This window comes from Psammomys obesus, unplaced genomic scaffold (genome assembly GCF_907164565.1).
Source record: "Psammomys obesus unplaced genomic scaffold, mPsaObe1.curated_primary_1811, whole genome shotgun sequence".
Taxonomy (NCBI): domain Eukaryota; kingdom Metazoa; phylum Chordata; class Mammalia; order Rodentia; family Muridae; genus Psammomys; species Psammomys obesus.
In genome coordinates, this window is record NW_026595981.1 from 13,927,212 (window position 1) to 13,944,118 (window position 16,907).

The window sequence follows — 16,907 nt, forward strand, 5'->3', positions numbered from 1 at the left end:
TACACCCTGTTGGTCTTCTCTTTCTTCACAAGCTTCTCTCATCTATATATGACTTCCTTGTTGAAAGAAGCAAAGCATCAGAAAATATATGGTGGTTTTATTTAACTTTTCTCCATCATTTGACATGCTTTCGTTTTTGTGACATCATCCTCTCTCTCTCTCTCTCTCATTAATCTTCTTTCGCTGGTTGTTCCTTCTTAATCTAAGATGTCTTGTTGATCCATGCCTCAGGGCACGTTCTATAGTGTTTCTCTTCATGTTTTATATACACTCTCTAGGTAATCTCATCCATGTTTATAGTTTCAGGCATGATCCATGTGTTAACAGTATCTTAAATTTGTGTTATTATTAGCCTGGTTATCTTTTCAGAGTGGCAGACGCTGTGCGTCTTTACATTGCATTTTTCCTGAAATGTTTATTTTTGTGGAAATACTCAAAGCTATTCATATTTAATATGCCCAGCTATTCAAGCTTATTTTCTTCTAGTTCTTTCTTTCCCCTCTCTCTTTTTCTCTGTCTCCCTTTCTTTCTTTCATGCCTTTTGGGGGGGGGGTAAATAACATCATGAAAACCTGTTAGTTTCTTCTTTTTTATTAGCTTCATAATTTTCTCGCTTCCTGTATTTTCACTGTATGTTCTCTTCATACAATAGTGAGATTTAATTTTAAGAGAAACTCAGATCCTATCAATCCTTGTTTATGGTTTCTAGTGGCCTTCTGACACAAGATGAGAAAATCCAAACTTGATAGCAGGACCTACAGAATCCTGCCTGATGCGGCTGCCTGGTTCCTACCCTGTGTCTTACTGTTCATCTTTCACTCAGCACGGCCCTGGCACTTGGCCTTTCTTTCACCCTACCTTAAGGCCTTTTGTTACTTTGCCGCTTACAAAACTCCAGCTCCAGATTTTTGCCTTGTCCCACGGTGGGTTAAGATGTCGCCTTCTCAAGTGGACCTCTGCTGTGCATCCTAGAATTCAACATCTTCCTGTCTGCCTTCATCCCAGTTGTTTTGTACCGTATATTGGAGTTTTAATGGTCTGCTATTCTGTTTTTATTCATATTTTCTTTGCCATCCCTTCTAGACTGAGTTCCATAGCCACAGAGACTTCAGTTTTTGTTATGTCCTGGTCACTCAAAACAGTGTCTAGAATATAGTAGACAACTAGCATATACGCACTTACATACACACATACTGACAAGACAAATGAGTAGCCAGAATCCTGACAGCCAGCCAGGCTGACTGCAGTTTTTTGAAGTATACCACACAACAGTCTGTCCCATTTGCTCACATAGCTCTCTCTCTCTCTCTTTCCTGCTCCTCTCCTGCTGGTTTCCGTCACCTCCAGCTTTGGTGTTATGAGCACATGGGTTAATGCTGCCAATCTCCTCTGTAACCCATAGGCAGTTACAGTGTCTCTTTTTTTTTTTTTTGTCAGAGTATGTAAATCTTCCATTAGACCATTTTCTGGCAGAGGTGAGATTTGATTTGTATCCCCAAGGCTAATGTAAATTAGTAAAAACAAGAACAAACAAACAAACATGACCCTAGAAACTACTGAAATAGTTATCTTGTTGAATTAGTTTGCAAATCCTAAACATTTTTGGTAATAAAAGTTAGCTGCTTCCCATGTTCTTCCATGAACTAAGTTTTGACTTTTAGAGACTGAGATTTTTAAAATAGGAGCACATACAGACTTGCTTACAGGAAAGGCACATATTCCCATTAAAGGTTTTATATTAAGATGAGAACATAAAATATTTATATTCTACATATTTATAATATATTTATAATATACTTCCCATTACATTTCACTCTTTGATAGTTTGTTTTACTCACAAATGATTCCTCCGGCTGTAGGTATTACTATTCTAATTTTACGTGTATGGAAACTAATACTGAGATGCAGTAATCTGCCCAAGCACATGCAACTAGTAAAACAAAATTGGAATTTGAATACAGGGCTCTTTCTGCTGCACCACTGCTGCCCCCTATGGGACAAGCGTATAAATCAGAACTGCTCACTAAAAATGTTATTATGGAGGTTATAATATTGGTGCGCTTTTAAGATGTAGAATTAGGGAAGGCACTTTGAATGGCCATTGCTTCTCTTGACTAGAAAAAGGACACTAGACTGAACTTGCTCCAGGAAAGAGTATTAGATAGTATGTCCTCTATTTATAACCCTCCCTTTTTTTCTATGAGCACAAAGATATTTTGTAGACATTTGTGCTGTTCCAGTCGTGTTTCTGCTAATAGTATTTGCCATATAATCTCATTTCCGAGGTGCACTGTGAGGCATTTCTTTCAACTTGTTCCATAGATCAGCATGCTCATGACTATCCTGAGCTTATTTGGTTTTCATTTTAGGATGGTGGTTAGTTTATCCAAGATTTCTCTCTTCCTCACATTCCACCTGAGGGCATGATGTGGGTGGGAGGTATATACCCTGAGCTCTTACCTCACATGGAACCAGAGTCTGGGCTGATGTTTTCACCTGGAACTGCCGCAGGCCTTATCTGTACTTTCTGGATTTCCGTTCTTGCTCTGGGTCCTTCTGTATCTTGACCGTGTGGACTAGCACTGGCCTAACCATCCCTAACCCCCAGTGAAGTGAAGTGGTCTCATGCTGTTGACCTAGTGTCCTACCCATCCATAGTTCTGGATTTGTTTCTTTTAATTGCTAGAACCAATGCATGGACACAAAGAACCTCATCAGTGAAGACAGGGTCAAGAACCTGGCAGCCGAGCCAAAGAACCTCAGATTTTACTGCTTACCGCTCACTGCCTTTCTTCTGTGCATCTCTGGGGATGGGGATGTTGATGGAAGACAGTCTATGTGTGATGACGTAGAACTGATCTTCTTTAGATTCTGCTCATTGGAGGGGTCTATCAGCTTAGTGATGGCCAAGCCAGAGACTGGTTGCTTGTATCTTGCATACTGCAGAGCATCCGTGATCCATCTCATTTCACGCCAGACTTCATCAATTTGCTTTGGAATGAAATGGTGAAAGTCATTAAGTTATGAGGTACCCATTAGAAAAAAACAACTTTTTTTTTTGTTGCTTTGTTTGCAAACTACAGACAAATATCCCATAAGGTGCTGTGATGATTGAATAGGTGACAAATTCTAAATTATCTCTGGCACTGCAGAACACTTCACTCACATACGAAGAGAACTATTTTCTCTCACCGTGTAATGAAATATACAGTGTCAGGAAGGTGATATATGAATTTCAGGACACTTATGCCTGTATTATGGAAAAGATCTAACTTTATATATTAAACATACTACTTTTGTATATATAAAGTAAATGCTTTCAAAGTCTCAGCAGTTTTAAAAGGCTCTTGTCAAGAAGTTTAAAGCCCCCTCGTCCCCCACTAATGAAGCTGATGGACTGCTGGTCCTCAAGTGGCTTCCTAACAGTGGGAGTGGGGGTTGTATCTGACTTGGACTCTGTTGCCTCCCTCTGGACCCTGTTTCCTGGCAGGGCTGCCTTGTCGTGTGTCAGTGAAAGAGGAGGCACTTAGTCCTGATGCGACTTGATGTGCCAGAGTTGGTTGGTTCCTGGGGGTTGGGGAGTGGAGGGTGGGAGTGGAGAGGAAGGGAGTCTGGGGGAGGTGGGTGAGAGAGTGCGACTGGGAGGAGAGGAGGGAGGAAAGTTTCGATTGGAATATGAAATGAACAAATAAATAAATTAATGAAAAAAATTAGTAGCAAATGTGCTTTAAAATATTAAACAATCTCTATTACTAACTACGTAAGAAAATATTTTACATGTCTATCTTATAACTAGCTATTTCCTTTGAGACTCAAAGTTTCCCTTTTATACAAGCATACAATCTTTTAATTAATTTCTTAATTTAAAATATTTGTTTATATTTATCCCAAGGAAATAAAATATTCTGTTCATACAAAGAAGGAGTTTAAACACTCCACGGTAGCATGTTTTAGGTCAGTACCACTTTGCTTTCAGGATTAGGATAGTGATTTCAGTGAGATTTTCATTATAAAGTACAATGATAGTTGCTAGTAGTTTAATTTCGTCTCTGACCGTAGATGACAGGTGTTCTTTAGATCATGATGAACACTGGCCATGAGCTTTCTGATTGTTCTGTCTCCCAAGACACAGTTTCTTAGGAACTTAAAGCTATGGTTGGCTTTTCATCTGATTTCACTGGGTGCCTTGGCAAAGCATTAACCTCTTTGCGTTCGTTATTCAGTTGTAAGCTGAGGAAGTTTAACCACGTGACAGCAAAGGTAACATCCAGCTCTAATACTTCATGGGTCTTTTTTAGAACCAACATTTAGAAAGTTGGTGTCACTACCTGCAGGTAGAAGGTGTTGGTTGTATGAATAATGGTATGTTAAGTGTCCCTGACTGGAGACGTTTTAACTATTGGGTATCACCCAGGGTTATTTTATTTTCAAAATTTCTTCTTAAGTCTTTATACTTAACCACACTCTTAGTGTTTAAGCAATTTTTAAAAATATTTATTTATTTATTATGCATACAACGTTCTGCCTGCATGTGGGCCTACACACCTGAAAGGAGCACCAGATCTCACTATAGATGATTGTGAGCCACGATGTGGGTGCTGAGAACTGAACTCAGGACCTCTGGAAGAGCAGCCAGTGCTCTTACTCTCTGAGCCATCTCTCCAGCCCTTAACCACACTCTTTATAAAAAAAAAAAAAAAAGAAGAGCATCAACAATCCTTGTGCTCCTACCACGGAATAGATTCTGAACATTTACTGTCATGTTTAGTGTGACAGGCAGGCCTCACTCGGGTGAGTGAAACTGCATGGCTGGGGCCCATTTCCCTGTGCCTTCCAGTTCTCTGCTGCCCTGGTATAGGACTTGGCAGAGTATTCCGGACTGGTGCTGAAAGCATGAGACTGAGGCCCAGGACTTGTTCACTGCTTTAGCTGGACAGCAGCCAGGCCCAGGAGACAGCACTAAGCCATGTTGAGGGGTGACTTTAAAGAGAACCCAAAGTTCATGAGGGAAAGCCAAGTTGGGATTCCCAGGTGAGTCCTGCACGGATTTCATTGGTGAAACAGTTGCTTTCTCGGCTGGCTTTTATTGGCCATGTCACATTCGGTGTACAGAGGTTTCAAAGTTGTTTTAAAGGCACCGCATGGTTGTGGATAACTTTTTTAGAGTGCCTGCCAAGGACAGGGACTATGCTTCTGTGTTTTTCTTAAACTAGATGCCGAGGGAGTTCTATCATGGTGAATGAAGGGATGGAATGGCTACCCAGTTTGGTTATTGGAAGGATTCAGGGGATATGGGTGCGTGTGCTCTGCAAATTGGGCAGTATTATAACGTCTTCAGTTGTATGAGGCCAGTCATGGTTACTTCCATGGGGTGAATGTGAATCCCTAAAAGATTTCCCAACTCCTAAGCCTCAGACCCTGTGCCTATTACCTTGTATGATAAAAAAAGTGAGTACTACCTTCTGTGGCAAAGCTGGCCTTGGTAAGGATTCTCGAGGAAGTGTTTGACCTGGATTGTCTGTGCGAGCCCTAATTCCAATGACAGATGTCCTCCTCATAAGGACTTGCTTACAAGAGTGAGGCAAAGGACATGTGGCAGAAGAGAAGTGGCAGTGTGACCACAACACCAGGGGGGGATGAGAGTTGAGTTAGGGAATGGCAGCAGCCCCCAGATGAAGGAGGCGGAGAACAGAGGAGGAGTACAGCTCTCCTCACAGGACTTTCCAACTTCTGCTCTCCAACATCTAGAATAATGTTGTCACCTTAAGCCCTTGTGGTAACTTGTAAACTTATGTTTTTCATCTTATGTTTTTTCATAACAATCCACCTGTTCTTTTCAGATAAAGGTGTTTCAGCCTATTGCCAAGCATGGATGGAGCTGAAGAAAGCAATGCCGACTTCTTAGTTTTTCTCGGTAGTGAGGTGAAGAAAAAGAAAAATTCTGTAGGTTCAGGGAGGCCTGTGGATTGAGTTTAATGAAACCTTGCTAAGTAGCTCCAAAAGAATTCCAATTTTCACTCGTTTCACCCTCTACTGTTGATCTAAAAGCAACTGACAACATAATCCACCCGATTTTAAGGTCCAAACTCGGCTTCTGAAGACTTGCTGACACGATTTTAAAATGAGTGCCTGTGAACTGCCCGAGTCTGTTGATTAAAGGTTCTGCATCCATTTCTCACCCCGCTCTTTACACATTTCAGTTTTCATCCTATAAATTATACCCTTCCTTTCTCTGTACGCAGGCAAGATAATATTTTTATTAAAATGTAAAGGTGATTGGTTTTCTCACAGCACAGCCACAAGGTGCTTGAGGGGATGATAGATTGGCTATATTTAATGAGCTGTGTTTCTATTACGGCTTAGGCGCATTTGAAGCATTACAGTATATAAATTATGGCCTAATTGCCCTTTTGGCTTTAACAGCTCAAAGTACGTTAAGCCTTACGTCTTCATGCTTTGACATTTCTTTCCTTCTTTTCTCTCTCTCCTCTCTCTCTCATTTTCTTCATTCACTCACTTTGACATTTCTACTGCATGTGCTGTCTATAAAGCCTGCATACCTTATCTGCAATTTTTCTCTGCCTCCCCTGGCCCAGACCTCCCCTTTTTTGGCCACACTCCTTGGCCTCTTTTCCTAGCTGTATTTACGTAGACTCCCCTGCTCTTTACAATGTTTGGCTTGTGTGGTAACACTGTCTTAGATCTAGATGGAACTGGCAGTTACCCCTGCAGGCCCTGGTTATGGCGTGTGGTGGGCTGAGCTGTGAACACCAATGGGTGAGTGGCTGCAGCTGGTTTTCATTTGGGGGTGGGAGGGCTAAGAAGTCAACACAGGTTGTCAACAAGGGGAGCTAGGACACTGAGCTGTCTGTAGGCAGTGACGTTGCTCATGCCGGGGGCAGCAGGGTGGCACCCTGAAGGCTGTGGATCCAAGTAGATGGTCTGGAATTACACTGCTTCAGGAGTTCACTTTCGAGAACACTTTGGGAACTGGCTTTTATCCCAGTCTATGTGCCTATGGGAGTCCAGGGTAGGCAAGAACCTTGCAAACTTCTTGGCCTAGCCTGCCATTATTCAACCACTTAAAGATGTGATCAGAAGTAAAGAGAAAAAAAAAGGCAGTGGAGCTTGAGGCTGAGCGGGAAAGAGGAGCACGGTGGCGCTCAGGAGGTGAGAATGAGTCATGAACTCTGGGAGAGGGCAAGGTGGCCACAAACAGTGTCCTCATTGGAGGAGAGAGAGTGAGGGAAGTTTAAGTGGAATAAGGCGGAAACACAACCCAAGGCACGGTTAGTGGAGTGTTTCTCTAAAAGGCTTCTGGTTGTGGGTCATAAAATTAACATGAAAGTTGCCTAGGATCTGGGAATCTGAGAAAGTTGACTAGGACCTCTAGCCCAACCCTTCCACTGCGGATATGAGAAACAAACCCTCCCACCAAAGTCCAGATCAAACAAAATGGTGTCTGCTCCAGAGCTTAGCCCCGGACAGCTGACCTGTTATTATTGAGCCAGCGTCTCCCTGTGTGACCCAGACTGGCCTTGAACTCTCAGTCCTCCTCTCTCAGCATCTCTCTAGCTCTAGATTACATGTGCGTGTCAACAGGCCATGTGTGTGTCAGCATGCCTGGCATCAACATAGCATTGGACTCAAAAGATTAGCGGGGGATGGGAGAGAGCTCGGTGGGTAAGAGCGCTTGCTGTGTAGGTACGAAGACCTGACTTGGGGCTCCAGTTCCCACATAAAAAGCCGGGTGTGGTCATATGCACTCTCTGGTAACTTCAGTGCTGAGTGGGGAGGGGAGGGAAGGGTTTGCAGAACCAGGAAGATTGCTGGGATCTGCTGCCTACTAGCCAGGCTGAAAAATGGCAAGTTCCAGGTTCAGCGAGAGACCTGGTCTCAAGGGGATAGGCAGAACGCTTGACATCCCCCCAGCCCTCTGACCTCTGAGTGTACACAGGTATGCACACCTACTCACACACAGACACACGTGGACACACAGACAGACAGACACACGCACTCACAGAGTCTTCGGTGTTTTCCTTATCCTTTTTCCTACTCCATTTCCACTGTCATCATCTATTCTATATTGGGAATGAAATAAGTGGAGTGAATGTACTAAAATTCTGAATTCTACAGTCTCGGGTGGGAAGTGTAAACAGCCACTGCCTTGGTCTGAGAGTCATCCACATTTATAAATGTGGATATAGAGTCATCCACATTTATACCAAAACTGGGGTAATTCTACTGCTTAGCAGCATACTACCATATCTTCATTCCTCTCATTTTTATATCTCAGAGGACTTTTACATCTCTCTTTTTATTGTTTGTTTTTGAGACTTTGTCTCATGTAGCTCTGTCCTTGAACTCACTAAGGATGCCCTTGAACTCCTGATCCTCCTGTGTCTGCTTCGTAAAGACTGGGGCTACAGGTGCATCTCACCACGCTTGGCCCTGTACTTCTCACTGACAAATGAATAAACAACTTATCATGTAGCGCCAGGCACTTTACACGCATTAGCTCACTAAATTGTTTATCTCTGTAATAATACTAATGCCGGACAATTATTATCACCCCCTCCTTTTTTTTTTTTTTTTGGAGACAGAGTCATGTTGTGTAGCCTGGATAGCTTAGAATTCGCTATGAAGGTCAGACGACCTTGATTTTCCAGAGATTATCTGGAAAATAATAGATAATTATTCTGTCTCCTGAGTGCTGGAATTAAAGGCGTGTATTACCCTCTTTTAGCCTTCCCAACACTGGCATCACAAGCATGACCATCACACCAGTCAAGGAGTACATTTTCTCACCTCAGTAACCACACATTAAAGAAAGGGGTTTGAATCATGAATGATCTAGCTGGATCTAGGTTAACATAAGCAGAGAGGCCATTTAGTTTTCGTTTTCTCTGAGACAGTGAAGAATTCCTGCACTTTTCTCTCCCTATTGGAACTATCAGTAGATTAGTGGGTAAGCCCAGTATTTGTACCATTCACTGCTGCTGACACAGATCTTAGGACTAGTGTAATTTACCTGTAATTCACTGCTAAGCCTTTGCTGGAAAACTCAAGAGTTCCCCGAGCTCCACCATTCAGCCATATCCACAGGCCATTGCCTCCGTGCGCTCCCTCAATGCCCTCCAGTAGGTGCACTCACCCCTGCTTGGCTCTCACCCTGTCCTCCCTGCCTCTTCCCTCATTACCCAAGGAGAGGCAACTCTACCTGAATGAAGTCCAGCACTTGCTGGTGTCTCTGCTTGGCAGCTGCAACCTCGCTGTCTGAGATCGCTTCCCTCAGGGACTGCTGGGTATTCAGAGAGTCCAGCTCCACAACAGCAGAAAGGCGGCAATACAGACTAATAAATTTCTCTCTGTAGCTGCAAAAATGAACTGGAAAATGGACAAGCAAAATAAAACATGTTAAGATCTGGTATCAAAATAGAGAAATTCATACAGCAGAGAAAACCAGTCGAATGGAAACATGATTTATTAACCCTATCAGTGGAAAATATTAAGCCATAAATAAATTATAAATGTGCTCTTAAGGGGCCAGTTGTCTGGCTTTAGTCAGACAGTGTTCCCTTTTAGGTTACCAGCTCCTCATAAGGTATGGGGAAGTGGGCTGGCTCTAGCTGCAGTTTAGATGGACTTTTCCCTAAAGTTGGGGCCTTTTTCATATATAGTCATGTGCCATGTAATGATTTCAATGATGGCTGCGTATCCAGTGGTGGCCCAATAAGATGATGTCACCCAGTGACATCATAGCCATCCAAATTTGTATAAATATAGTATGTGATGTTTATAGAATAACAAAATTGCCTAATGATACAAGTTTCAGAAGTACTCAAATTGCCAAGTATACATTATTGTGTGTAGAGTTACACACACACACACACACACACACACACACACACACACACACTCCAATTGGAAAGTCACTTTAAAGGGAAAACAAAACAAAAACAAACAAACCAATAAAACCAAGTAACAACTTGAAACCTAAATTTGATTTTCAACTAAGTATCTTGCTTACTCTTCCTAGAAAATATGAGACATGCTTTTCTTAGGCTGTCTCTTGTCTAACTAGAAATGTCCCCTGGACCTATTGTATTTGGCTTTGAATCCTTTTTCTGCCCATTTCCCCTTTGCAACTTTGAAGGTTCTTGACAGACCCTTTTTGTCTGTATATCTGGCCTTCTTTTCTCAAAACAATAATGGGACAGAGGCCATAGGAAAGAGTCTACCCTGCCTGCCCGGCTCTGCCCCTTTCTGGGAGAGGCAGGTTTCTCTACTCTCTGGGCAGCTCTGGCCACACACTACAAACCTAGGGTTCTAATGTGGCGAGAAAGCACCCTGGTGCGGGGCACTGCGGTTCAGTTCCCCACCCATCATCAACCTGGAGACTAGTCCTCATTTATTTTGTGTATTTCAGACTTTCACTTTTCAGGCTTTGAAAATAGGGCTACTATAAGCCCTCATGTCTGTTAGAGTATTTTTTCCGTGTTTTCTTGGGTGAGACATTCTAGTAAGACCATCCAGTTCAGTACCCCTGCCTCCCTTCATTACAGATCCCAGTACCTACGCCCAGCTTTCTGGGGAAGCAAAACCACCATGCTTCAAACAGGGTATCTGTTCATCTCCCCTAATGAGGAAATCTTGCTCCTTTGCATGTGAGAGATTTCTGTGCATCCCATACCCTACTCAGCTTTCTTGCTTGATATCCTCTTATGAGAAATTTTAGGCCAGTGGAAGGGTCACCTATACTGTCTTTGTTCATATGGGATAGAAAGAGAACAGAGCGAACGCTTCAGCTCTTCCTCTTTACTCTCACTGTGCCCCACTCAGGCTGTGACCTCCCTTGCTCCAGCTTGTCCTACCCAAAGCACTTTTTTATCCTCAGACCTGACCTGAGCTTTCCATTATCAGCTTCTTCCTTCCTAGCCTTCCTACACTTGTTAGAGCTGATTTCATGTTCTGCCAGTAAATGACAAGATCTTACCCTTTTCCCAAACAGTAGAATTTTCATATAATTCCCTCACCTAAAACTCTACAGAGATCCCTCTTTAAGATAAAAATCCAGACCTTTTTCCCCCATAAGGAAACTCTTATGGGTCTAGGAGTTGGATGTGAATCTTTAGTTGTGTCTTTCATTATACAGCTAGCCTTGTACTATCTCAGCTTTGATCAAATCAAACTCAATATATTTTCTTTTATATTGTCACACTTTTACAATTGCCCTTCTTCATCTTTAGATACCTGTCTCTACCAGTCCTTCCCAGCCTCCTTTTGCTACTGAAAGATTCAGTAGAGACAACTTCTCAGTGAAATTTCCACTGGCTTCTCCTCTCTTCCAGGCAGAAGTCATTTCTCCCTCAGGGCCTGTACATATGATCCTGAATGTGTGAGGACCTTACCTTGCTCCATTGTTGTAGATGTGCCTTTGGCTGCTTTGCTATCAGGATAATTTTTATTTCTTTAAAACCCCAAACACCAGAGCTTCTTAACCGATGCTGATCCAGTAAAGAAATGTCAGCGCTGATGATGAAAAAGGTAGACTCTGGCCCTGAAGACACCCTGTTTTCCTCTCTAGGTGCACTTCTGTCCCTGTGTGCTGGATCTTCTATGTGGAAATGTGAGTTTCAGGACTGTGATGTTTACTGGCAGCTCGGAGGCAGGACTCACCATTCCTTGAAGCTTACTTTTGACCCCTGCAGCTCCTTAACTGTCTTTTTGCCTTTCAAGGGGAGATTCTATCCTGTTAGCACTTGACACATGTCCTCCCTTGGTTGGCGACTGAAAAGTCTCACAGCCTCCTTTTCCAAATAAAGTCGTAAACAACAACAAAAGCAGACATTTTTCTTTCTGGAATATGAAGGATGGGTGGGTGGTGGTGGTGCACGCCTTTAATCCCAGCACTCAGGAGGCAGAGGCAGGTGGATCTCTGAGTTCGAGGCCAGCCTGGTCTACAGGGTTAGTGCCAGGATAGCCAAGGCTACACAGAAAACATGTCTTGAAAAACCAAAAAAACCAAGCAAGCAAGCAAGCAAGCAACCAACCAACCAACCAACCAAACAACCCCTCCAAAACCCAAAACAAAACAAAAAACAAAATAAAAATACCCAAAACCCCCAAACAAAACAACCCCCAAACCCCAAAACAAAATAAAAATTAAAAAAAAACCCAAGCCCAAAATAACAACAAAAAAGCAAAACAATAATTAAAAACCCCAAACAAAGCAAAACCAAAAGAAAATATGAAGGAAAGTTGACTGTGTTAAACTGAAAGATCCCTTTGAGAGAAACACAATCAGTCCTGTCTGAATTCTTAGTGGCCAGGATATGCAGTTTTCTCTTAAGGGCCAGGGAATTCAGCTTTCTCTTGCGTTTTGCGGTAGGGGCTGTGGCTCAATGGGTGGTCTCCCTTGCCAGCGCCACCCCATGCCATCCTGCCACGCACCGCAAGTGAGTTACGAGTTTGTTTCAGCTGTAGCACTTTCCCCGCTCTCGTGGTTTCTACCCAGAGCCTTTAATGTCACTTTGACAAATGTTACTTTAACATAGTCTTTTGTGGTTTAGCAATGATACATTTGGTAGCCATCCCCGAGGAAGGGGGGATAGACTGGAAGCTTCTAATTTTTTTTTTTTAAATGTGAATCACATGCATTTTTACAGACCAACTGGCTCAAGGCGATGCTAATGTCATTATTGGGACTACATGGTTTGTGAATAACACACAAACCAAAGCTAATTATCTGGGGTGGTGTTTTTTTGGTCTATTTCCCCCCCTATAGAACCCAGTGAGGGGATAACGTACAGTTGGCCTGAGCACCCATAGGACAGTACAGGAGAAAGTGAACTGGCTAAGGCCGTGCAGGTTTGATTTTTGATTGCAGCTGCGCCCTGACTTGCGGCGGTAGGGAGGTGACAATAAGGGCTAATAAGGGCTCTCCAAGAGGAACCAACAGGATGTGTACCCGACATGCACACGGGGCATCCCAGAATCAGTTTGTCCCCACCTCCCTTCTCCTATCCCTTCACCTCCCAGGGGGGAAAAATTGAAACATTTGCTCGTTCAAATATTAGCACCCTGGGGTTAGAATATTTTAAGAACGCCCAACTCTTCAGACTCCCAGTCTGTCTGAGGTTCGCAGCCTAGTGGGAGAGTCAAAGAATCAACAAGATAACCTCCCAGGATCAGTTCAGTGCCACGGGTCTTTGGCAAGGTGCTCCACAGAGCCACGGTAGTGGATGGACCAACACTTGGAATACAGGAGCGGCATCTTAAGTCAGGGAAAATGGGAATTAGGGGTAAAGGTTGATACTGGGCAATTTCCTTCAAGGCTTGGGTCTGGATTTCATTAAACTCATTGCCTCGATATCCCACAGGTACCTGAAAACTCATCATTTGTCAAACCGAACTCATCATCCTCCCGTCCCCCACTCCTTCCCCCCCTCACATTTCCTGCTTTGGTAGATGGCAATGCTATCCATCTCCGACCCCATTCAGACTCCCTGGCTCCTCCATCTTGCCCCTCAGCTGCGTCAAATCAATCACAAAGCTTCATCGATTTTTAACTCCTGAATCTCTTTGCCTCTCCTTCTGCCTTTAAACCTCTGCCGTGCCAGCCCTGATCGAGGTCTTATCATTGCCCTCTCAGACCAGTGAAACTGTATCTTGATGGCCTCATCACCTCTAGACTCAGCCCCTGTACCCCGCTTTTCTGTAATCTGTCCTCTTCTGGACTGCTGAAACCCAGTTTCATCGCCAATATCATCCCTTACCATAAAACATTTTCACCATTCCTCCTTGCCCACAGGATATAGTCTTACCTCCTTGGAAGGACCGCCACCATTCTGGCTGTCCAGCTTCCCCAGAGCTGCTAAGCGTCTGCCATGCTACTAAGGGCAGCTTAACCATTAGTTAACCTCTGCTCACGCTGTTCTCGCTACTTAAAATGGTTTCCTTCCTCAGCTTTCACTTGCACTCTCTGAATTTTGATTAGCACCCTCCCCCCCTCCCATGATCCAGTTAAAATATTGCCACTGAAGGAAGATGGGGGTGTTTTTCTGAAATTCAGTGGCTTCTGTCTTACAGCGGGGATTTCACTGTCTTAGGACTGTTGGTAGAAACACCTCCATCCCACCCGAGTCTGAGATTCTTGTGTGTCTCCTGTGTGTTGGGGATATCTGCAGGTCTACCCAGCATGGTAGCTGGCATGTAGTGGGAGTTCAGCAAGCGTCATGTGTTGAATGAAGAACGATCTGACCATTTAAAAAAAATTCTTCAATATTCTGTTCTTTCAGTCCAATTAGCACAAATTACAGAGCCAAGAAAATCAATAAAAATTCAGCTTTTCTCATGGTAGGCTTGTCCACAGAGTCAGGGCAAGGTGACCTCCTCAGCGTAGGCTAGGCAAATCCTCAAGAGGCCTCGTCATTGGATGGCATGTCTGAGCTTGTGACATTGCTCTTCCTTTTCTCCCGGGAACAGTTTACACAGTGGTGCCTAAGGGCCTCCATATGTGGGTTTTATGGCTTTACAAGGGTCCTGTTCTGCTTTCCCTGAGGAATGGTGGGTGTCAGCCCTAAGGCTGTGGGTCTTTGATGAAACTGGTTCTCTTTGCCTTCACTCAACGCTGCTTGTCCAGAGCCTGACAACATCTTCCTTTTCCAGTTTCCTTTAGAGTCCCAAGCAGCCTTCGGAAACAATATTCTGCTGTGCGTCCTAGTGGTCTTTATTCCTGGAGTCAGGAGGCTAATCTTCTTTATCATCTTGCCGTCGTCACATCTGTTGGGTGCTGGAATGGGCACCAATGCAGTTTTCTGTTGCTGGCCAGCAGGTTATTTATGACTCACTAAAGGTCACTGGCAGGAACATGGCTGGGCTGCCAAATCTCAAATCCTTCCATGAGGTAGATGATGATGGCTTATACCAGTCAAATTGAAATATAACACACCTCTTTATTATAATTTACATATTCCCATAATTCACACCTTTTCAAGTTTCATTAGAATTCCCTTGTTGTTATTAAAGTTTTTCCTTGTTCTGGCTGAATTTCCAAAAACATTCTTTTGTTTCTCAGAAATGCTTAGGGTATCTCTACCACTTATTATGGAATGACCTAGAGTAGAAGGCCCTAGTTTAAAAACATTTTTTTTTCTTAGCACCTTCCTTAGAGGGCCGTGGGTCCAATAGAGCACAGCTCAGGAGTTCCTATAGAGGTTGTCATTAATTTCTTAGTGGGCTGATGCCTAGCGGAGGAAAAGATTGCCTCTTGGAAAGCACTGATTGTTTAAGGACAAGGTGGAGTTTGCCATGATTCTTATTAAGAGCCTGCAATATTTTAAAACTCATTTCTGGTACAACAAACATTGAACTAGAGAGTGTATCAGTCTGTCTCTTTTTACTGGCAATGTTTCTCCATGAACACACACACACACACACACACACACACACACACACACACACATATATATGTATATATATTCTATTAATGTTTTATATATATATATATATAAAACATTAATAGAATTGGATGTGTCAATGGAAAGAAGCCCGACCGTGTGGTCTTTTCTGGAAACTTACATGGCACTCATTAATCAGCTAGATAACCGATGATACAGCGATTAGGGAGGGCCAAAGGACTATCAAAGTTTGTCTTACCCTGGTAAAAAAAAAATCTTTAAGCCATGAACTGAGAGACACAGGCTTTGATCTATAGCTTCTTTTTCACAGAAGAAGGCAAGTGTGTACGGTCTTAGAGTTGCTTTCAGCAATAAGAATAGGTACAACAGATCAAAGAGGCAGACACACAGTTGTATTCTACCAGATTACCCTGCTGACCACATTTCTAAGTCTGTATTTATGTATTTATCTCTGGGTCCTAGAAAGAACCACTTAAGCGTGGTTTGTGGCATCACTATTAACCCGAGAGCTTATTAGAAAAGCACATCTTCAAGCTCATTCCCAGCCTACCGACTCAGCGTCACTGGGGCTGGGCTCCGGGAATCTATAGCTTAACAAGCTCTCCAGGTGATTCATACGAACATTAAATTTGAGGAACATTGTTCTAGGGCATTGTATCCCAAAGCATGTGCTTTGGGGATTTTTTTTTTTTAATAGATGCCTTGCCAAAAATGTTTCCAGTTCTGGTCAGATGAATTTGGAAAATTCTGGGTTAAACAAAGTCCAGCTTTCTTTCCTGGGGGTGGGGAGGAGGGAGCGCCCACTGCATTTTGCAGAGCTTTCAACGCTATGCTGTCCAGGGTCATGCACTGAGTTTCATGTCAGTGTACACAGGGATACCTAAGCTCCCCGTCAGGGCCTCCGTGCTGAAGGAGGCGGCCTCTTCCATCACGATTTCCTTTCCTGCCTTTGCTGCTCCTGCTTACTCCACACTGTGCACACGGCTCCCTTGTCCACACATGCTATTACTCGGAGGCCTCCGTGCTTGCTCTTCCCGCTGTCCTGTTTCTGCTGCTCAAACGTAACCTCTTCACAGAGGCCTTCCCACGTCACCCTACAGAGGGTTGCAGCCCTGTCGCTTCACTCTAGCTCCCTTCCACGGTTCATCTTCATGGTCCTTACGTCTCTGATGCTCACGTCACCTGTCCATTGGTTTATTATTTGCCCCCCCCAACCCCTTGCAGATGTGTACTCTATGAGGAGCTGATGGGTTTTCAGGGTCTCACAGTAATGCCCGGCACATGGCATTATCTGTTGATGGGTAGACAAACGAACGGCCAGAGGACATTGTATTCTGGTGGGCTTCGCCATTTGCAGTGTGGAGGGGAACAAAGAGCAACAGGACAGAGGGTGGCTGGCCAAGGAGGGTGTGTGACTCTCACAGGATTCATAGGACTCTTTCCAAATGTCTGTGGCCCACAGGATCCAAGGAGGCCTATACTGTT

General features: G+C 43.6%; 1 protein-coding gene across 1 annotated transcript in view; it reads right to left on the minus strand.

Annotated features, from left to right (window-relative positions):
• The window catches only part of Ankfn1 (ankyrin repeat and fibronectin type III domain containing 1), a 138,605-nt gene that overhangs the window by 13,454 nt on the left and 108,244 nt on the right, over positions 1–16,907 (minus strand). The window contains exons 15-16 of the mRNA XM_055620387.1: positions 9,221–9,387; positions 2,778–2,991 (exon numbers count right to left, since the gene is read on the minus strand). Coding sequence (XP_055476362.1) covers positions 2,778–2,991; positions 9,221–9,387 — 381 coding nt within the window. The remainder of the gene's footprint in view (positions 1–2,777; positions 2,992–9,220; positions 9,388–16,907) is intronic.